This window comes from Lepidochelys kempii, chromosome 15 (genome assembly GCF_965140285.1).
Source record: "Lepidochelys kempii isolate rLepKem1 chromosome 15, rLepKem1.hap1, whole genome shotgun sequence".
NCBI lineage: Eukaryota > Metazoa > Chordata > Testudines > Cheloniidae > Lepidochelys > Lepidochelys kempii.
The window spans coordinates 10750119-10771401 of record NC_136394.1 but is presented as its reverse complement, the minus strand read 5'-3'; the positions used below and the strand labels follow the sequence as shown (position 1 = coordinate 10771401).

Here is a 21283-nt window from a genome sequence, read left to right as displayed (position 1 = left end):
TATACAGCCCATGAAAAGATGGGAGTTGCCTTATCAAGTGTGGGGGTGGGGTGGGAGGGCGGTCAGTGCTAACGAGGCCAATTCAATCAGGGGTGGATGTGGCCCATTCCCAACAGTTGACAAGAAGGAGTGAGTATCAACAGAGGGAAAATTACATTTGAGTGACCCAGCCACTCCCAGGCTTTATTCAGGCCTAATGTGATGGTGTCAAGTTTGCAAATTAATTCCAGTTCTGCAGTTTCTCGTTGAAGTCTGTTTTTGAAGTTTCTGTCTTTGAAGAATGGCTGCTTTTAAGTCTGTTGAGTGTCCAGGGAGATTGAAGCGCTCTCCTACTGGTTTATGAGTGTTACAATTCTTGATGTCTGATTTGTGTCCATTTTATTCTTTTGCGTAGAGACAGTCCGGTTTGGCCTATGTACATGGAATCAAGTTCACGCAAGTTAAGAAGGTAGGTAGGATACATCTGGGGTCAGGCTTAAGGCACGTATCGGTTACAAGGCTCACGAGATACATACATAGTATGTAACCAGCATACATACATACACCCAGATTGGGGGGTGCGAGTTCTTAAAGCATCAGTGATATGCCACCCAGAGAATATAGTGAGAATCCAAGTCGGTATTGGGTGTACCAAATTCAACTACTTCTATTTTTTTAACCACAATAGTCTCCCCAAGGGGAGGTGCACCGTTCCTGGAGGTACTGCAATACCAGGTCGATGCGTGGAGTGGATGGAGCAAGCTCCTATTCCATCTCCCTGTTCCAAAAATCCATTTAATATATAGTCCTCAGATAGAGGACGTATCAGATATTAAACTGATAAGAACAGATACTACACTTGATCTTAGCCAAAAGGCCGAGAAGCGATAACGATACGCTGAAAAACGAGGCAGCCCTACCTCTGCCACAGCTTTCTATGTCACCACGAGGAGCTCCCAGACAGGGACCAAATGCCCTCAATGAGACTTTGACAACTAGGAAACTCTCAGTGACAATCGCTCCCCCTAAATGACTCCAATGTAATAATTCAAGCAAGAACTCAACACACAATTCTGCTCAAGGACCGAGAATTCTTTCAGTCTGGTTACTTGGGTTCATCTCGCTGCTTTCCCTGGCTGCTGCCGCATACTCCTAAATTGCATAAACCCACCCACTTCCTGTGACGTACTCAGTCACTGTTAACTCTTGCAGCAAAACAGATCAAAGCAAATGTGAGCAAGCGCTATCCGGCCGGCCGGGGTGGCCAAACTGCATGCGGCTCTTTTACAGTTCCAGTGCGGATCCTGGAGCTCCACATTTCCCCCTGCCCGTTCTCCACCTACCACAGACTGGGGACGGGGAGCTCAGGGCTTCTGCCCTGCGGCAGAGTGGTGGGGCTAGGGGCTTCTGCTAGAGGAGACTGGTGCTTGCCACGGATAGCTCAGTGGTTTGAGCATTGGCCTGCTAAACCCAGGGTTGTGAGTTCAATCCTTGAGGGGGCCATTTAGGGATCTGAGGCAAAAATTGGGGATTGGCCCTGCAGGGGGTTGGACTAGATGACCTCCTGAGGTCCCTTCCAACCCTGATCTTCTATGATTCTCTTTCGCTGCACAGAATGCTTAGGGCAGATTGCTTTTCTTGCAGCATTTTCCAGGCAGACTTCTCTCTCCGTGTTCACTTCGGTCTCCCCAAGGACCGCTCATTTATCTTGAGAAAACACAGAGGACGCACACAGTGACGACAAGCCACAGAGAGAATGGTAATCTTTAGACAGGCATGGAGAGAGTGAGGAAAATCTAGCCTATAGTCAAGCAAATATAATAACTAGCCTATAAATCTTATATGCACATAGTTTGAAATAACTTGCTCACCAAGTACTCAGGATAGTTTGATATAGATAGATCTAGATCTTCCTTCGCTTCTCTCAAAACCCTCTATTTATCCTTTCGTCAGCACTCTGATATTTACTGTGAAGTTTCCCAAAACTGATGGAGGGAAGCCAAAACAAATGCATCCTCCTCAAGATCCGCTCGACTCAAGTCCATAAGACGATCGCCTGCAAGCTCAGGCACGTGAAACGTGGATGGCTCATGAAGCAGAAAGCGGCGTGCGCACTAAAATACACTATTGTACGGCTCAGAAGAAAGAAAACACACGAACACTTAAGAAAACGAAGAAAAACAGGAACGAAGGCACTATGCGACTCAACGTGCTGGACCGTAAACCAAAGACGGCGCCCTTCCGGGTATTACCAGCCAAGGGGGACGCTACACATGACCTCGCTCCTAGGACGAGTCCCGCACGAGTATGAGCTTGGCAGGATTGCTTCCTGACGCTGCCGTCTCTGACCTCACATTTCCTCCCGATTTTTACTGGGGGTGAGGTTATTTATTTAAATGAGTTCTGAAGGCACGGTCAGAATTTTACCAGTTGCAGCTGGCCGACAAAACGCTGCCTTAGGAGACTGACAGCAGACTTACTTGTAGAAATACTAATTTTACAAGTGCAATTCCCCCTTCCCTCAGCCCTGGCCTCGCACCTGTCAATAATGAACAATTAGTAAAGGGTAAGGGTTTTTGTCTAGCCAGATGTGTATATTTGTCATATGTGAACGAAAATCTCCTCCTCTTTTTCCCTTATCTCCTTTATTTATCAACCGATTTTGATAAAATTTGAAATGGAGTCAGTTTTTTCTTTTTTAGAGGCCTCTCCTACTGCAAGGCCCTAAGCTGTTCCTTAGTTAGCTTATGCCTTAAACCGGCCCTGGCCCCTGTGCTCTACGGTAGCCCCAATGCTCTTTTCTGCTCTCCCATAACTCTCTCAAACAGACAATCAGGCTTGCCTAAGGTACTCGCTCTCTTGCAGCACCAGTCCAGTTCCTTGCTGACTCTTGTCTAACCACCGCCCATACACCCTATCCTGAGCTGATTCCGTTCCCAACACTCCCGCTCAACTCAGGAAAACCAAGAATTAAGAGGTAAGCTGTGCAGGGAAATCCTGTTGAGGGTAGTTTTCTGGTGGTGGGGTGGGTGGCACTACTCATTCCAAAGCACGGAGTAATAGAGACAGATACCTAAATTAGATATAAAAATAGAGCTGGATAAATTTAAGAGTGGGATTGTCTTATGTGAGAACAAGGCTTCCAAAAGCCAACTCTCAAGTGACCAGAGGAACTAGCGAACAGGAGCAGCTAACATGAGTTTTGCGAGGGAGTTCTCCAGGTGAAGGAGGAACAACAACGTGACCCCCTAGGGTGTGTTTGGGGGGTGTGTGTGGGTGGGGGGGGGTGCTCACTGAAGTCTATAGTGCGCATTGGCGGCCAGTTCTAGGGGCCCGTAGTGCCTGGGCACCAGGAATATTCCTGGCCAGGGGTGACAGTAACTCTGCAGACTTACCTGTAAGGGGGCTGGGGCCAGTCCCGGCCCCCGGGAGGGGCGGGGCTGGGGGGGGTCAGCGTCCCCCAGCCCGCCCTTCAGGCCGCCTGAGCCACACCAGCCGGGGCGCCAGTGGCGGTTTAAAGGGCCGGGGGTTCCGGCCCAGTAGCAGCAGCCCCAGGCCCTCTTAAATGGCCGGCCCTGGCACGGCTGCTCCCTTTGCCCCCTCCCGCCCCCGTTGGCGGCTTGGCGGGGGGAGGGAAGGGGGAAGAAGGGTTCGTACCGGCAGAGGCGCCAACGGGGAAGGCGCAGGGACGTTAAAGCGCTGTTGCGGCAGCGCTTTAAGGACCGTCCCTTGCCGTGGCAGCGCTTTAACGTCGCCGCCCCTTCGCTCTTCTCTTCCCCCCTCACTGTCGGCGGCCCTGCCAGTGCTGGCCCTACCAGCAGGGCCGTGGACGGGGGAGGCAAAAGCAGCAAGCAGCGCTTTAATGTGGGCTGTGTGTGGGCGGGTACCGGCTCCCTTTCACCCCCGCCCGCCCGGGGACCGACTCCAGCGCTGTTTGAGGCTGGGTCTCTCCCTCCGCCCCGCCTTCCACCCCCGGGCACCCTTCGCCACCACCGGCAGCGGGGTGGCTTCCTGCCTGCTCGCTCCGCATGGCTGCCGGCCGCGGGCCGCGGCCCCTGGGCGGAGTGAGCAGGGTCTGTCCACACCTGCTCCTTCTGCCCCAAGCGCCCCTGGGGCCAATAGGAAGCTGCAGGGGCAGAGCCTGGGGGCAGCAGCGCGCGGAGGCCCCCCCGGCCCAGGAGCCCCAGGTAAGCACCACGCACCCCCCCCCTCCTTCTGCCCCTCCCCCCACGTCCTGTGACGTGCTCCGTGACCGTTAAGTCTGGCAGCAAAACAGATCAGAGACCATGTGCGCAAGCGCTGTCTGGCGGGGGGAGGGGGGCAAACCACACGCGGCTCTTTTACGGGTACAGTCCGGCTCCTGGAGCTCCCCATCCCCCCGCCCGTTCTCCACCTTCCAGACGGGGGGAGCTCGGGCGCCTGCCCGGCGGGGGGGGGGGGGGGGCTCGCGGCTCCCGGCTGCTGCCTCTCCCCAAGAGTGAACCCTCCCGGAGCAGTCGCAGGACGTCCGAGCGCGGCCACGGCCAAGGACGGTCCTTAACGCGCTGCCCCTCCCTGGTGGCTGCTGCGGCAGGAACCCCCGGCCCTTTAAACCGCCACTGGCGCCCCGGCTGGTGTGGCTCAGGCGGGCTGAAGGGTGGGCTGGGGGACGCTGACCCCCCCAGCCCCGCCCCGCCCCTCCCGGGGGCCGGGACTGGCCCCAGCCCCCATACAGGTAAGTCTGCAGAGTTACTGTCACCCCTGGCCAGGAATATTCCTGGTGCCCAGGCACTACGGGCCCCTAGAACTGGCCGCCTATGCGCACTATAGACTTCAGTGACCACCCCCCCCCCACCCACACACACCCAATCCCCAAAACAATACCAAGGGACCTAGATGTGAATAAGATTGCTGACCCTTTCATCCAGAAAGCGACAGTGATCCATTATGTCTTTAAACTGGGACGTTAGTGAAGAGCGCTTTAAAGTAATTGCAAAAAGAAAAGGAGTACTTGTGGCACCTTAGAGACTAACCAATTTATTTGAGCATGATGTAGTTCAAAACTATTTAATTCTTAAAATAGTAAAGATAACAGTGAGAGACACGTTCAGTAACTAGAATAGGATAGACGTGTGCAGTATAAATGCTGACAATTGCTTCCCCCCAAAACTGGCAGAGTGCCCCCTTCACCCTCTCTCCCCAAGCACATCCACCCCTCTTCCAAAGCAGCCACCAGTCAGTGCCTGTGCTACAGACAACAAACTCACCCCAAGGGTCATGTAGTCGCTCCTCCTTCACCTGGAGAACTCCCTCGCAGAGCTCTCCTGTTCTCTAGCTCCTCTGGTCGCTTAGGAGCAGGCTTTTTAGAGACTCGTTCTCCACGATTAGCCCCAGCCCCGAGTGAAGGGTTGGCAGGTCCTACAGGGATGGGGGGGATGAAAGCCTCGAGAACACGCTCTCAGCCTTGCATTGCAGTCCGCTAGGCTCAGCACAGGCTCCCTCAAACAACCCAGCACACCACACACACACACACACCACAAACTCACCCCATGGGCTGAAAGTTTCCTGTTCCCAAGCATCCCTCATCCCTTAGGAGCAGGCTTTTTAAAGACTCGTTCTCCCTGAGGAACCCCAAACCCTGCTAAGGGTTGATGGATGCTCAAGGGCTTGGCCATCACAGCCTCCTTAAGAAGCTCTCAACTTTCCTAACAGGCCACTAGGCTCAGCACAAGTTCCCTCAAACGAACAGACCACACTATATCCTTCATTGAAGCAGCAACCACACTACACCACACACACCTACACCACAGAGAAGAAACTCACCCCAAGGGTCATGGACCTGCTCCTCCTTCATCTGGTTACCTGCCTTGCAAAACTCACATTAGCTGCTCCTGTTCTCTAACTTCTCTCCTCCCTTAGGAGAGGGCTTTTCAAAGCCTTGTTCTCCCTGAATAGCCCCACCCCCTGGTTAGGGGTTGATGGGTGGTAAAGGGCTTGGGGATGAAAGCCTCCTTATGCAGCTCTCCACTTGCATAGCAGGCCCCATCCATGCCCTGACGAGGTGTGAACTGCCTCTCTGTCCTTGGAGAGTTTTTGCATGGGCTTGCTTTAAGCAAGGAGGATACATTTTCAGCCTCATAACTATATACATGAAATTATAACCATACTGTAACAATTACTATAATATCACTGGTTTCAGAGTAGCAGCTGTGTTAGTCTGTATTTGAAAAATTCCCACTGTGGGAAAGGTTTCAGAGGAACAGCCGTGTTAGTCTGTATTCGCAAAAAGAAAAGGAGTACTTGTGGCACCTTAGAGACGGTTAGTCTCTAAGGTGCCACAAGTACTCCTTTTCTTTTCACTGTGGGAAAGGGACTGCGAGGCTTTCCCCATTGGACCTTATGAACTGGAACCATAAACCCACTGAACATTAAATCCCACCAAATGAGGGTAGACCCATCCCCACCATCGTATCCACTCACTATACTCCGCACCTGAACGTAGCCGTCATGTGGATAACTTACCCCATATCTCGATGTCTGTACTCTGACCGGTTAAACTTTTACCCCTAGTCGGGGAGATTGCAGATTATTATGTGATCCTTGCTCCACCAGCTCCTAAATCGAATTTCGCACCCCTTGATAATCTGTACCTTATCCCCTGACAACCAGAAACTTCTATGCTTGAACTCTGTACCGTTTCTTATTTCAACATTATCTTAATAAAATTATTAAATCTGTTCTTATCAGTTTAATATCTGATACGTCCTCTATCTGAGGACTATATATTAAATGGATTTTTGGAACAGGGAGATGGAATAGGAGCTTGCTCCATCCACTCCACGCATCGACCTGGTATTGCAGTACCTCCAGGAACGGTGCACCTCCCCTTGGGGAGACTATTGTGGTTAAAAAAATAGAAGTAGTTGAATTTGGTACACCCAATACCGACTTGGATTCTCACTATATTCTCTGGGTGGCATATCACTGATGCTTTAAGAACTCGCACCCCCCCAATCTGGGTGTATGTATGTATGCTGGTTACATACTATGTATGTATCTCGTGAGCCTTGTAACCGATACGTGCCTTAAGCCTGACCCCAGATATATCCTACCTACCTTCTTAACTTGCGTGAACTTGATTCCATGTACATAGGCCAAACCAGACTGTCTCTACGCAAAAGAATAAAATGGACACAAATCAGACATCAAGAATTGTAACACTCATAAACCAGTAGGAGAGCGCTTCAATCTCCCTGGACACTCAACAGACTTAAAAGCAGCCATTCTTCAAAGACAGAAACTTCAAAAACAGACTTCAACGAGAAACTGCAGAACTGGAATTAATTTGCAAACTTGACACCATCACATTAGGCCTGAATAAAGCCTGGGAGTGGCTGGGTCACTCCAAAATGTAATTTTCCCTCTGTTGATACTCACTCCTTCTTGTCAACTGTTGGGAATGGGCCACATCCACCCCTGATTGAATTGGCCTCGTTAGCACTGACCGCCCTCCCACCCCACCCCCACACTTGATAAGGCAACTCCCATCTTTTCATGGGCTGTATATTTATACTTGCCTCCTGTATTTTTCACTCCATGCATCTGATGAAGTGATACTTACTTTTTAGAACCTGGATTAAACAACTGTGTGAATTAATTAGACTTGGTTGTATTCTTCTCCCCACCCAGCATGTGTTCCATGGATCTTGATTTGTGAGACCATGTGAAGGCACTAGGTGTCCTGCTGTACCCAGAGGTCCCCGTCCTGATTTTTTTTTTTCCTCCAAACCTACTATAAAAATTCTAACTCATGATACTTACCGTCTCCTTCTTAGGCTGTGGCTTGGGACAGGCCACTTCACGCTGCAGGCTCCCACCCCCGTTAAGATTAAGCTCATCCACAGGAGCTTTGTGATGAGCGTACATGATCTAGTGCTTGTGGCAGGCTTTCCCACTGTGAAGTGCTCCTTGTTACTCTTCCATTCACTCTCTCTCATCCCTTAGGAGCAGGCTTTTTAAAGACTCGTTCTCCCTGAGGAGCCCCAAACCCTGCTAAGGGTTGATGGATGCTCAAGGGCTTGGCCATCACAGCCTCCTTAAGAAGCTCTCAACTTTCCTAGCAGGCCACTAGGCTCAGCACAAGTTCCCTCAACAGACCACACTATATCCTTCATTGAAGCAGCAACCACACACACCACACCACAGAGAAGAATCTCACCCCAAGGGTCATGGACCTGCTCCTCCTTCATCTGGTTACCTGCCTTGCAAAACTCACATTAGCTGCTCCTGTTCTCTAACTTCTCTCCTCCCTTAGGAGAGGGCTTTTTAAAGCCTTGTTCTCCCTGAATAGTCCCACCCCCTGGTTAGGGGTTGATGGGCCGTAGAGGGCTTGAGGATGAAAGCCTCCTTATGCAGCTCTCCACTTGCATAGCAGGCCCCATCCATGCCCTGACAAGGTGTGAACTGCCTCTCTGTTCTTGGAGAGTTTTTGCATGGGCTTGCTTTAAGCAAGGAGGATACATTTTCAGCCTCATAACTATATACATGAAATTGTAACCATACTGTAACAATTACTATAATATCACTGGTTTCAGAGTAGCAGCCGTGTTAGTCTGTATTCGAAAAAATAAAAGGAGGACTTAGAGACTAACCAATTTATTTGAGCATAAGCTTTCGTGAGCTACAGCTCACTTCATCGGATGCAGTGAGCTGTAGCTCACGAAAGCTTATGCTCAAATAAATTGGTTAGTGTCTGAGGTGCCACAAGTTCTCCTTTTCTTATAACATCACTATAACAACTATGCTCAGTGCATGATGAGCCTTCTGAAGGCACCCAACATGACAAACTTTGCATTGCATACCACACAATCATTTTCTAAAGATGAACATGGTGTGTAGAGTGTTCCCCCGAGGTACAGAGCATCACACCTCCCCTCTTAGTTTACTGATCTCAAAGGTAGTTTGTTGTTATAGTTCTATTGGCAAAAAGCCATTAAGGCTATGAGGCAGCGTGCCTCAGTTTCCCCATTCACACACAGCAAACCAGGGTTTTTTTTTTATGTTTTCTCTGCTGTGATAAGGTTTAAACCTGTTTACAGGTATTAATTGAAAAGTAGCATTCTCAAAAAGTTTAACATCTGTGTTCAAATTCTTATCCCCAAAACTTAACATTAATACCAAAATTTTTATCACAGATGGGTGTTTACAAGTATCTTTTTGATACCACACCCCTCTGTTCAGTTAGTGTAGTTTGAGGTTAGTTTGTTCATTACCCAGGGTGTCCTTTGACTCTCCCATGTAATCAGTCACAGGCTTCTCTTTCCCTCCAGTGTTTCCCTTTGTGTGGGCTCTTAATTTAATCCTATTTCTGGCATTTTGATGTCTCAGACTCTGGCAAGATAAGGGTCCAGGGGAATCCTGCACACTGGCTGGCCCTTTGGGGAGTGGTCTCCCAACCCCAGGACTGTACATATGTAGGCAATCCAGCTCCCCTTTTGGGGTTACTCTGTGTTTCCCCCTCCCAGCACTGAGTCCTTCCCTGCCCCCTAGAGGGCTGTGATCATAGAATCATAGAATATCAGGGTTGGCAGGGATCTAGTCCAACATCCGGCTCAAAGCAGGACCAATCGCCAATTTTTGCCCCAGATCCCTAAATAGCCCCCCTGAAGGATTGAACTCACAACGCTGAGTTTAGCAGGCCAATGCTCAAACCACTGTGCTCTCTCTCCCCCCTGCGATCCCTGCTCTCTGGGCTAGCTGTGTTTACCCTTTGATCAGCTGAACCTCTTCCCAGCAGCTTTTCCATAACTGCTCCCCGTCTCTCAGCAGCCTGGGGAAACACCTCTCTCCTCCCCCCACCCCCCACCCCCCGTCAGCTGGGTCATTTGTGTTCTGGCCAAGGATCACCGGGAAATTTCCTAGTCTAAACTCCCCTGCTGTTACTGGAGCTGCATCCTGATGTAAAAAGACAGTTAGTTTCCAAAAACTTATCAGAAATAGCATCTTGAAAACTCGGGACCTGGATTGGGGTACCCTCCACCACTCCTCTCTTTGTCCCTGAGAAGTCAGCTCCAGGAGGTCAGTTACACAGGTCCTTCTCAAAACCTGGGTCACAGGCTGAGTGCCTGGGTGCAGGGATGCTGAGCCAGCCATCCCCGTAGGGTCCTAAGCATCCTGTCCCAAGTGAATAATGAGGAGACACTCCTGTATCCCCACTATTCTTTCCCCAGTTTCCTCCTCTGGGCCCCCTCCTTCAGCTGCCAGCTAACAATGGGGACAGTTTCCTTAATGACTGAGGACACCTCTCCTGCCCCTGTGCCTGAGGGCATGTGGCCTTCTGCTGGAAAGGAGCTAGTCTCAGCCCCTCCCATACTTAGAAGCACCCTGCTTCCCTGTGTTACAGAAATCCTCACTCACCTCAGTGGTTTCTGAGATTCCCTGCTCTTTCTCTGGGACACATCTCTCTGCTCCCTAGAGCCGGGTTTCTCTCTGGTTCAGCTGCAACCTGGACAGTTGTCTCCCTGGCAGGCATTACACCCCCATCCCTTCCTGATGTGGTGTTGCCTCCAGCTACAGTGTAGGAGTTGGTCTCAACCACCCTCCCACCTAGAAGCATGTGGCTTCCCCCAGCTGCAGAAGAAGCAAGGGGACTCTCTCCCATTCTCTCAGAAGTTCCTGAGACCTTCCCCTTCCCCTTGGGGGGTCCCAGCATAAAATTCCCTCCTGCTGCAGGCAAAGGCTTTAATCTGAGGTAGACAGAAAAAATCGTTACCCAGGAGCAGGCCGAATAGGAGGTGTTCCATTACCCGCCCAGTGAAAACACCTTCCAAACCACATGGATTTTAGCTAGTGGTATGAGGAATCTGCTTTTGTGCACCCCCAGAATCTCTGCTATTTGGCCAGGCAACATACTGGCCTTTGGGACCCCACACTGCTTAACCAGAGAGATCTGGGCCCCTGTATCCCTCTGCCCCGAGCATTACCTGCCATCAATTTGGACAGCCTTAACATGCTCCATATCTGGTTCTGCAGTGGCTAACCTCACAGAACCAATATGCAAAAAGAAAAGGGGGACTTGTGGTACCTTAGAGACTAACCAATTTATTTGAGCATAAGCTTTCGTGGGCTACAGCTGACTGCATCCGATGAAGTGAACTGTAGCTCACGAAAGCTTATGCTCAAATAAATTGGTTAGTCTCTAAGGTGCCACAAGTCCCCCTTTTCTTTTTGCGAATACAGACTAACACGGCTGTTGCTCTGAAACCTGTACTGCTGAAGTTATGAATAAGTTCTGAAGGCACAGTCAGAATTTTACCACCAGCTGCTGGCCAATAAAATGCTGCCTTAGGAGACGGATAGCAGACTTACTCATAGAAATACTAATTTTACAAGTGCAATTATCTTTTTTCCCCTCAGCCCTGGCCTCCCACCTTGTCTATAATGAACAATTAGTGAAGGGTAGAGGTAGGTTATGGGTATTTGTGTAGCCAAATGTATATATTTTTGTCATATGGGAAAAAAGATTATCTCTAAATATCTCCTTTATTTATCAACTGATTTTAATAATATTTGAAATGGAGTTTAAAAAAAAAAAGACCCCTCACAGTGCAAGGCCCTAACCTGTAGTTTAGTTAGTTTATGCCTTAATCCGACCTTCACCCCTACGCTATACGGTAGCCTCAATGCTCTTTTCTGCTCTCATATAACTATCTCAAACAGACAATCAGGCATACATAAGGTATTTAAAGTTTCTTGCAATACCAGTCTAGTTCCTTGTGTAACCACGGCACGTACACCCTACCCAGAGCCAATTCTCTACTCTACTCCGCTCAACTCAGGCAAACAAGAATTAAGAGGTAAGCTGTGCAGGGAAATCCTATTGAGGGTAGTTTTCTGATGGTGGGGTGGGTGGCACGATGCATTCCAAAGCACGGAGTAGTAGGGACAAATAACTAAATTAGATATAAAATAGAGCTTGATAAATGTGAGTGGGATTGTGTTATGTGATTAATGCCTGTGATAGAGACTTGGATCGGTGGCCATGTGTTCCCTTTTGGTCCTAAATCTTATATTCAAAATCTCATGCTTCAGGGATTCAGACATACCCCTCCCCTTATGTATTCGAGGTTTTATTTTTTGTCTTTCTCCTAAAGCATCTGAGATTGGCCATGGCTGGAGATGGGACATCAACCGGGATGGCTCACATGCTCACGGTCAAACTGAGCACCATTTTTTAGGTCAAGAAGGAATTTTACTGTAGGGGCTTTGGGTTTTTTTCAACCTTTCTCTGCAGCATGGGGTGTGGGTCGCTTGCTAGAATCATCTAGGTGTATCGCACCAAATCAATTCCCTACCTTTGCAGGGCCTCGGGCATTGGTGCACTTCAGTCCCTCCTATTCTTTGCCTGTGGCAGACACAGTTTAGTTTCTGGATGGCTGTAATACTTTAGTCTAATCCAGGTTAGTGGGCTCTTTGCAGGGGTAGCTGGGAGGGGTTTAGTGGCCTGGGACGTGCAGGACGTCCGATTAAGGTCAGAAAAAGCCACCAGATCATGTGATTCACAGGGCCACAACCTGGTTCTTCTGCTCCTATAAATTACCCCTAATCTGGGCAAACCATTTACAGAGGCTTTCCTAAATTAAAATAGTGAGGTTTTCTCCAGGGGAATGGGATGGAAAAATTCTCTCCTGGTAGGAGGTGGAAGAGAGAGAGAGAATGATCCTGACCACACAATCAATTCTGGAAGGTACACTAAGTACCTACAGAGAATAAAAAAAGGAAGCAGCAGTTTAACTGACCTATGAACAATAAAGTAAAATCTGCAAGAGCAGCCTTTCAACTCAGAGGGCTAATAAGAATAAGCTACACCTAACCAACCAAAGAGAAGAGTTACAAATGAATGAAAACTATACCCATATTACAAACAAAATGTTAACATAGACAACAACACAACACATTTCTTTGCTGTTTTTCAGCTAGGACGTGTACCATTCCTCAGTTCAGTGCCCCCACCTCCCCCAATTTAGTCTTATTTAGCCTCACCTGTTCCTAGGGGGTTTTCACACACACACACCCAGGCCAGCGCAGCTGGGCTCTTTACTCGTTTCTTCCCCCTCCCATCTTGTGAGACCGGTGAGGAGAGACTCTGCCAGCTTCTACCAGGGCTGACCTTCACAAGGCAGTTGGAGCATCTCGTGTCATCACCAGACAAGCTCCTGGCCTGTCTGAAATCCTCTCACGCGTGAAAAACTCATGAGATACCATTATTATGTCAGCCCCATCTCCATTGCCCTTGTGCAGGGAAATAGGGAGTGGGCCACAGTGACCCCAATGCCGTTGTGGTCTGAGCAGCTCGGGTAACCGGAGCCTAAGTTAGAGCAGCCCTGAGGCACAACAGGGTTACTATGGCTGTGGCATGTTTGATGGACTGAACTCCCCTGCCAGGCATCAGAGGGATGTCAGAGATGATGTCACAATACTGGCTCCATTGGGTGCGGGGGGGGGGGGGGGCGGGGGGTGCTGCAGGATGCCACGGGGAAAATCAGAGGGCAGGTTTTGGTGGTCCCTAGGCCCCGTGGCTGAAGCCCAGTATCCCAATAAGCTGGCGTGGAGGGGAAGGGGGGGGTGAATATCTCTCATCCAGAAGGGGGAGCCTTAGCAGGAGTTAGGGTTCTATGTGCTGCTACTGCCCCTTTAAATGACAGCGCCTTCTTGTGAATGACAAGTTTTCTGTCCAATAGGAGGGAGGGACTCGACCGGTCACCTGGATTGACGTCTACAAGGATCCAATAGATTGAGCGTGGCCGGAGGTCACCTATCGCTGATTGGCTGTGGCCGGGAGTATAAGAGGAGAACAGAAGGCGGGCGCGCTCCCTTTTCTTTCCCGGAGCCCTGGTGGGAGGTGGGTGTCCGGAGAGGGGGCGGCCCGCGAGGGACTCGGCCGCGCTCAGCCCCCGGCCGGGGAGGAGATCACGGGGATCCGGGCGAGTCGGCCTTACCCCGGGGCTCCCCGGCTTGCTGGGGCCCGCCGCGGCTCCGGGTGTCGCTAGGCCTCGGGCCTGGCCACGCGGGGCCGGCTCAGCACCGGGGCCGGGCTGATCCCGCGATCCCGATGGCCAAGGGGCCTCTTCGTCGCCTCTACGGAATCCCGTGAGGGGGCCCGGCCCCCCCGCGCGGGGCTGGAGGGAGCCGGGGGTGCCCGGGGCCCATAGACACCGCCCTGCTGGTGCAGGGGACACACAGACCGTCGGTTCCCCAGCTCCCCGGGGCAATCCCGCAGCGGCTCCGTTTTCTAAAACCCTGGAAACAGCCTCCACTCTAAGCCCCGCTTGATCGTTTGGGGGCCGGGCCATCCCCTTATCGGGCGGGGGGCCGGAGGCCGGGGCATAGGCTGCGGTTGCAGTGGTCTGGCTGAACCCTGGTTTCCCGACCTTGTCTCCCGCAGGTAACAGCTTGTCTTTAAACCCTTCGTGGCAATCCTTGGAAGCACCGTCGAGATGCCCAGGGAAGACAGGGCTACGTGGAAGTCCAACTATTTCCTGAAAATCATTGTAAGTGTCTCCCTTGGGGTGTGTTCGAGACAGTCTGGACCAGGGGCTGGGGCTGGGATGGACTCTTGTCGCTCCTGGCTCAGTCTGCCTTGGCCGTTCTCTGGACTGCACCTGCAGACGTGCACCCTGGGTTAATCCTAACGCAGCATAGATCCGTGGTGGCACATGGGGCGCTACAGAGTGAAGGGGGGCTGCTGTGTTTGACAGCAAGGCAGGAGCCAGCCTCATCATTCACACAGAGCTGCAGTTTGCAGAGGTTACGTGATGGAGGAGGAGCAAGCTGTGCTGGGACAGTGGGTCTCCATAGGCTGTAGTTCCACACTGTGGTTAATGGCTTGTGTAGCAATTTGCTCCATTGTATACCAATGAGGTGCAGCCCCCAGGCTCCTGGAAAGTTGCCAGTGAAGCTGCTGATTGGGCAAAAACTGAGTAGCACTATTGCAGCTGGTCCCCAAACTTTTCACAGTCATGCTTCCCTCTTACCCTTCCCCCGCCTGAGCCAGAGTGGGACTGGGGGTGGGGTGGGAGAACACAGACAGGGGGGCCTCAGCTGAGGGCAGAAGTGGAGCTCTGGCTGAGGCCAGCAGATGGGGTGCCGGGCTAGGGAGTGGAGCAGGGTGGCGCTCCCTCCCCGCCCCCTGTAGGAGCTGGCTTGGGCCTCAGCTGTGTTCCCCCAAACATTCCTCCATGCCCACCCTCACCCCCAGTTTGAGTACCTCTGACCAAGAGCCTGGTACTCCACATTTCCCTGCTGGTGGCTGCTATTATGCGACTCTGAAGACTTTTCTAGATGTTATATCCAAATTTCATCAGAAGGGTCCTCAGTAGGCTCCTTCAAGTGATCTTTGAAATAGATACTTGCATAGCTGTTGTCTCTCTCTTACAATGAATATACCTGCCATTGGCAGGGTTTTGAACATTTTAAAAGCAATTGGGAAGCCTGAGTAAGGTCCCCAGAACACTTGAATCTGGAAAGAATTAAACCATGCTACTAAGAACGGAGTCCACTCCAATCACAAATAAATCCTTCAGAAGAGCCCTGTCAATGTTAGTGCTGCTTCTTAATTGAATATCATTTGTATTTTTAATGCCTCAATGTGTTCTGTAGCAGTGAGATACTGTTCACAGTGACTGTGTAAGCAAAAGTAGCATCGGCAAAAGAGCCACACATCCGAGCCTCCTTAATGGAGAGCATTATCAAGTTGTTGGCTCTTTACAAGGGATCCTTTCAGATAAACTGCATTAACGTTTTTACAGGCATAAACATCACATCTCCGCTAAGCTCCTGGTACGTCCTTACTGTGCTTTATTTGGAGGGTTGAAATGCATCTCATTTAGCATGTTTGTCTCCCTTAAATGTACCTTGGGACTCCTTTATTTCCTCTCTGGGGGTCATCAGAGAGCTGCTCGTATGTAATTTTTTTCAGAAAGAATTGCACTCTGCATTTTCTGTAGCATTGGGTTGGCAGCCTTGTAACCATATGTTTTAAACAATGGCACGCTCCCTGTCAACCTAAAGAGCCTGAAAATTGGCACATCATGGTTGGTTTGGAGACTTGTGGGGGAAAGGAGGGAAGTAGCCGCAGAGTGGCAGATGGTGGGACAATTTATTTGATTAGTGCACATACTGGTTGCTGACTGGAATGTGTACCAATGTTGGCTGTTTAAGAGCCCTAGTCAGGTGAAAGGGTTTTTTGGTTGCTTTGGGACAGGTTCTGGTTGGTAACATTGGGTCAGATTTCTCAGCTTAGCATACAGTAGCTCCCATTTATGCATCTAAATGGAGTTCCTGGGTGCTAAGCACTTGTGGAAATCTGGCCATTTCATTATGGTGCCTAAATGGGACCTAATGTTACTCTATACCCTGGTCTAGGTTTCTTTGTAAAACTCATTTGTTCTTTCTGTAGCAACTCCTGGATGATTATCCAAAATGTTTCATTGTGGGAGCAGACAATGTAGGATCCAAACAGATGCAGCAGATCCGCATGTCCCTGCGTGGGAAGGCTGTCGTGCTGATGGGGAAGAACACCATGATGCGCAAGGCTATCCGTGGTCATCTGGAGAATAACCCTGCTCTGGAAAAGTGAGTAAAATAGTATGATTCCACACCCTGTTTCCTGGGGAAGACTGTATGTTGTCTGGAAGAGTGAAACTGAATGATGCTGTCTTTCTGCCAGGCTCTTGCCTCATATCCGTGGGAATGTGGGCTTTGTGTTCACCAAGGAGGATCTGACTGAGATCAGGGACATGCTGTTGGCTAACAAGGTAAGGGAGGAGGACACTATTGTTATAGTGCGTCTACTCAGGGAGGTCTTGGGGCCTGATCTGAAGGAAGGAGAGAGTGTAACACTGAACGTTCTCTGTGGATGTGTGATTTTAGAATGAGCAAGAACTGGGAACCAGGCATTTCCTGTGTTATACTCAGAGTGCTGCCATTGACTTGCTGTGACCTCAGTTTCCCCATGTGAATAACTGGGAGATGCTGATTTCACAGAAGTGCTGTGAGGATGAATTAGTGTCTATACAGTACTGTCTGAAAGCCAAGCATTATTTTGCTTTCTCTTCTTGCACTGTCTTGTCAGGTGCCAGCTGCTGCTCGAGCAGGTGCCATTGCCCCTTGTGATGTCACTGTGCCAGCCCAGAACACTGGTTTGGGTCCCGAGAAGACCTCCTTCTTCCAGGCTTTGGGCATCACCACGAAGATCTCCAGGGGTACCATTGAAATCCTGGTGAGTGCAGAGCAAAGTTCAGTGTGCTACTAGCAAGTAAAAGGTCATTCACAGCTTTTTAGCTGCTCCTATATACTGGATGGCCCTGGTTGGACAGTTTGGCAATTCCACTGAAGTTGGGACTATAGATGTGTAGCTAGTTCATCCCTACATCCCCATGTCTTGTGCTGCTTTCCATGGCACAAGATCGATCCCCACCTTCTATTGAGGACTTTGGAGGCATGTCTCTAAAGCATCTTAAAAGGAAAATAGCAGAGTAATGTGACAATAGGACATTGCATGACAAAGAAATCCTAATCAAATAGTAACCTGTCAGAGAAATTAGGCTGGATAAGTTCTTTCTGCCTCTTGCCAAGCCGGGTGGGAGCGTTGTCTGAGCAGTTGATCTCCCATCCCTAACCTCTCAGATGCCTTTACCAGATGGCAAAGCAGGTCAGATTTGCTGACTGAGAGCCTGCAAATGCCTTCGTCAGTGGCCCACTCATTCATCTATATGATTCCATGCTATAATTGAAGCGTACGTCATAGGCTTGTTGCAGGAATGACTGGGTGAGGTTCTCTGGACTGTGTTGAGGAGGAGGTCAGACAAGATGACCATAATGATCCTATTTGGCCTGAAGAAGTGGTTTTTTTACCCACAAAAGCTTATGCCCAAATAAATCTGTTAGTCTTTAAGGTGCTCATTGTTTTTGTGGATACAGACTAACATGGCTACCCCTCTGCTATTTGGCCTTAAAATCTCTCCCAGCAGCCCTCTCCCTTGTAAAACACTCTTGGGAGGGGTGACCTGCTTACTCCTCAGGTCCTTTCCAACCCTGATATTCTATGATTCTGTCAAGAGCAGCATTGCCAGTCTCCTGCCCCTGCTTAGGCTTGGGAGGCCAGTGCTTTCCCTCCCCGTGAAATACAGCGGGTGTGGTAGCAAAGGGGAGCTGTGTGAGGACCTGGACTGGTATTTCACTGTGAGGCAATTTGAGGGAGAAGTTCCTTGCTCTCTAGCCATTCTTGGAGGTGGGGAAAGTGGGGCCTGAGGCTGCTTCTGAAGGCCAGGTGCCTATCGAGTTACTCCCCTTCATCAGTTCAGGTAAATCTAGATAGTGGCTAGTGTTGGCAGTATTCTCATTTACTTGGAAGAGTTGGGAAAATAAAAGGGGTAACTTCTGCTAACTAGTGGTGTACGTAATAGTGCAGGTTCAGTAATGCGAGAGAGGAATTTCAAGTCCAAGTCTGTTAGCTTTGGCAAAGGGTTTTTGAAAAAAGATGAGTCTCTGAACAGTTTCAAGGAAGGTGAGGTTTTGAAAGGCTTATCAGTGAGTATCGATCCATTTTTGACAAAACTGCCCTCACAAATTTAGACTATTTTAGGTAACTGCTGCTCTGTGAGGAATAGTAAGTATAAAGGTTAAGACGTGAATAAAAACTTAGACATAATCTTAATGGCAGTGGTGTTGCTGCTCTACCTTCAGTAATCTTTAAAGCCAGATGTCTAGTTTGACTCCTGTGGAGAAGAAGGGTTTATTTAGTTCCTTCTAGCTGGGCACCCTGTACTTTGGGTATGAGAATCTCTGATTTGAGTGGCTAATGGGGCAGCCTAGGTCTAGATGATGTGTTAAGTGTAGCTGATTCCATTTGCACATCTCATAATTATGGACCTCGCTTTGAAATGTGCCATCTGCTGGGTGGGCTGTGCCTCATGCTTTGCTCAGCTGAGCTTTGAACTTGTTTTGATACAGAATCATTTGTGGGTCTAACTCCTTCAGTCCCATCTACAGATGTTTGTAATGGGAAGCTGAACCTTGTTGCGGCTCTGTGCCCGCGTTTTAACCCCTGTAGCGGTTCGTTGCTCACTTTTCCCTCTTTGACTCTCAGAGTGATGTGCAGCTGATCAAGACTGGAGATAAAGTGGGAGCCAGCGAAGCGACCTTGCTGAACATGTTGAATATTTCCCCATTCTCCTTTGGGCTGATTATCCAGCAGGTGTTTGACAATGGCAGCATTTACAATCCTGAAGTGCTGGACATCACCGAGGAGACTCTGCACAGACGCTTCTTGGAAGTAAGAGTTGCTTGCCTGTGCTATATGCCCTGTCTACTTTATTCCATGTAGTTATGGGGACAGATTAAGTGCTTGAGTATCTAATCTGAAGTTCAGGAGGGCTGTGTGTGTGGTTTTTTTTCCCCTTTTGAATTGTGAATGAGACTAGCACTGAATTCTAAAAGTGATTTTACAGCGCTGCAGTCCTGAATAACAAGGTTATTGGCCTGGCATGGTCCCTTTAAAACTGGTCTGTGCCATTTCATTGCCCTCCAGAGTTGGGACATCCAGATGCAAGTGTGTGTCAGCCTGCTGGCCAGCACCCCAATTTTCCCAAGGTGTTTTGATGTTCCCTATTACCTTTGGAAAATAGAGGTAGTGCGAATCGTGGCTTTGCCATACAGTAGTCTTCTTGGTGGGTTGTAGCATTCATCCCTGAATGCTGGGAATTTTGATTTGCAACACAGATGTGTTTTCTACTGGGAGTGATGTTCCATTCTGTTAGCTATCTGTTATGTATGAAATGCAGAGAATACAAAATCTGGAAACCCCTTGTAACGAGTGTTAAAGGTATGTGGTTAAGGCTACCTCTTGTTTATCTCCTTTGCCAGAACCACGCAATTCTCTCACCCATAGTACCCTTTATTATGCTTGCACATATTGTTATTGATGGTTGTGTTTACTTGCAGTATAATTTTCAGAGCTGAATGCTTGGAACATGACTTTCTTTCCCTCTTCCTCAGGGCGTTCGTAACGTAGCTAGCATTTGTTTGCAAATTGGCTACCCAACCATCGCTTCTGTGCCTCACTCCATCATCAATGGGTACAAGCGAGTCCTAGCTGTGGCTGTGGAGACTGAATACACCTTCCCATTGGCTGAAAAGGTAAAGTGTGAGCGAGACAGACTGGAATAGATTGTGCGCGGACTTAAGGCTCACAAACTAGTCTTTGAGCCTGAGCCTTTAAAGATCTAGAAGGTTGTATGTTAGAGATCTGCACTGAAAAGAGGCCTTGAACAGCGTGAAGTGCATGTAACTGCATTGCAGCTGGGGGAATTCCTTGCTTAGTGGAGGTGCAGTTCTGCCTCTTCACCCCTCAATCCTAGGAGCAGTATATTGGCAAGGAGGGTGTGGAGTGTGTTTTCTGAGAGCATCCCCAGTCCTCTTCTCATATGATAAGGCAACGTTGCCCTCCTCTGTTGGTTGTCTTCAGTTTGTTTGTATAATGCATCCCTTGGGTTGCTAGTAAGTTGCTTGCATGGCCTTTGGGGTTGCAAAGGTTGTGCTCCCTGCTCTTAATTCCTGGGGAGACCCACTAATACGCTATCTGTTTTCAGTCTGGCAATCGGATAGTAAATTGTGACCTGTTTGTTCCCTGAAATTACTATATGCTTTTATCCTCTTACAGGTAAAGGCCTTCCTAGCGGACCCCTCAGCCTTCCTGGCTGCTGCCCCTGTGGCAGCTGAAGCTGCAGCTCCTGCTGCTGCTGCTCCAGCAAAAGAGGAAGTAAAGGAGGAATCAGAGGAGTCTGATGAGGACATGGGATTTGGTCTCTTTGACTAACCCCTACCACATGCTCACCACTTCATCAGCTGGTTTAATTAGAGAAATAAAGTGCTATTTTACACCCTCTGTTGTGTGTTTATCTTGGGTGGGGGGGAGGAATCATCATGCATGAACTTTCCATTGGTGTGAAACTTAATATATGGATTTTGAATCTAAAGATGTACTTTTTTGATTTTGCCTTCAATCATAAACACTTACCAAGACACCCATAAAATAATTTCAAGAAACCTTCAACTAACTTTCCCCTGCAGGTGAGAGCAAGAGGGATCTACACATATCAAATACTAGTCATGTCACTTAATGAATTCTGCCTTGGCTACACTGGAATGTTACTGTGAATTAAAGTAGAGGGTGAATTTAAAGTGCAAGAGATATTCCAGAATCACTCTGTGTGGATGCTATAGTTATTCAGTTGTGTAGACAAGCCCTTAGGCTAGCAGGACTTGA

At 49.3% G+C, this 21283-nt stretch overlaps 1 protein-coding gene, 1 non-coding gene and 1 pseudogene across 2 annotated transcripts; 2 read left to right on the top strand and 1 right to left on the bottom strand.

Annotated features, from left to right (window-relative positions):
• Window positions 1–677: 677 nt before the first annotated feature.
• LOC140899031 (U2 spliceosomal RNA) lies at window positions 678–868 on the bottom strand. Its single transcript, XR_012155197.1, has one exon. It is a non-coding gene; the product is annotated as a U2 spliceosomal RNA (small nuclear RNA).
• Window positions 869–6669: 5801 nt separating this feature from the next.
• Window positions 6670–6844, top strand: LOC140899010 (U2 spliceosomal RNA; annotated as a pseudogene).
• Window positions 6845–13758: 6914 nt separating this feature from the next.
• RPLP0 (ribosomal protein lateral stalk subunit P0) lies at window positions 13759–20902 on the top strand. Its single transcript, XM_073313317.2, has 8 exons — window positions 13759–13858; window positions 14402–14507; window positions 16415–16590; window positions 16685–16772; window positions 17090–17236; window positions 19106–19291; window positions 20014–20154; window positions 20678–20902. Exons 2-8 carry the CDS (start codon window positions 14454–14456, stop codon window positions 20831–20833), a joined length of 948 nt encoding a protein of 315 aa, XP_073169418.1. The 5' UTR covers window positions 13759–13858; window positions 14402–14453; the 3' UTR covers window positions 20834–20902.
• The last annotated feature ends 381 nt before the right edge of the window (window positions 20903–21283 follow it).

Excerpts from the sequence above, each read along its gene's own strand:
- RPLP0 (XM_073313317.2), top strand. The coding sequence starts at position 14,454 with ATGCCCAGGGAAGACAGGGCTACGTGGAAGTCCAACTATTTCCTGAAA. Across the intron at positions 14,508-16,414 it reads ACTATTTCCTGAAAATCATT|CAACTCCTGGATGATTATCC; the intron begins GTAAGTGTCTCC and ends TTCTTTCTGTAG. Across the intron at positions 16,591-16,684 it reads AATAACCCTGCTCTGGAAAA|GCTCTTGCCTCATATCCGTG; the intron begins GTGAGTAAAATA and ends TCTTTCTGCCAG.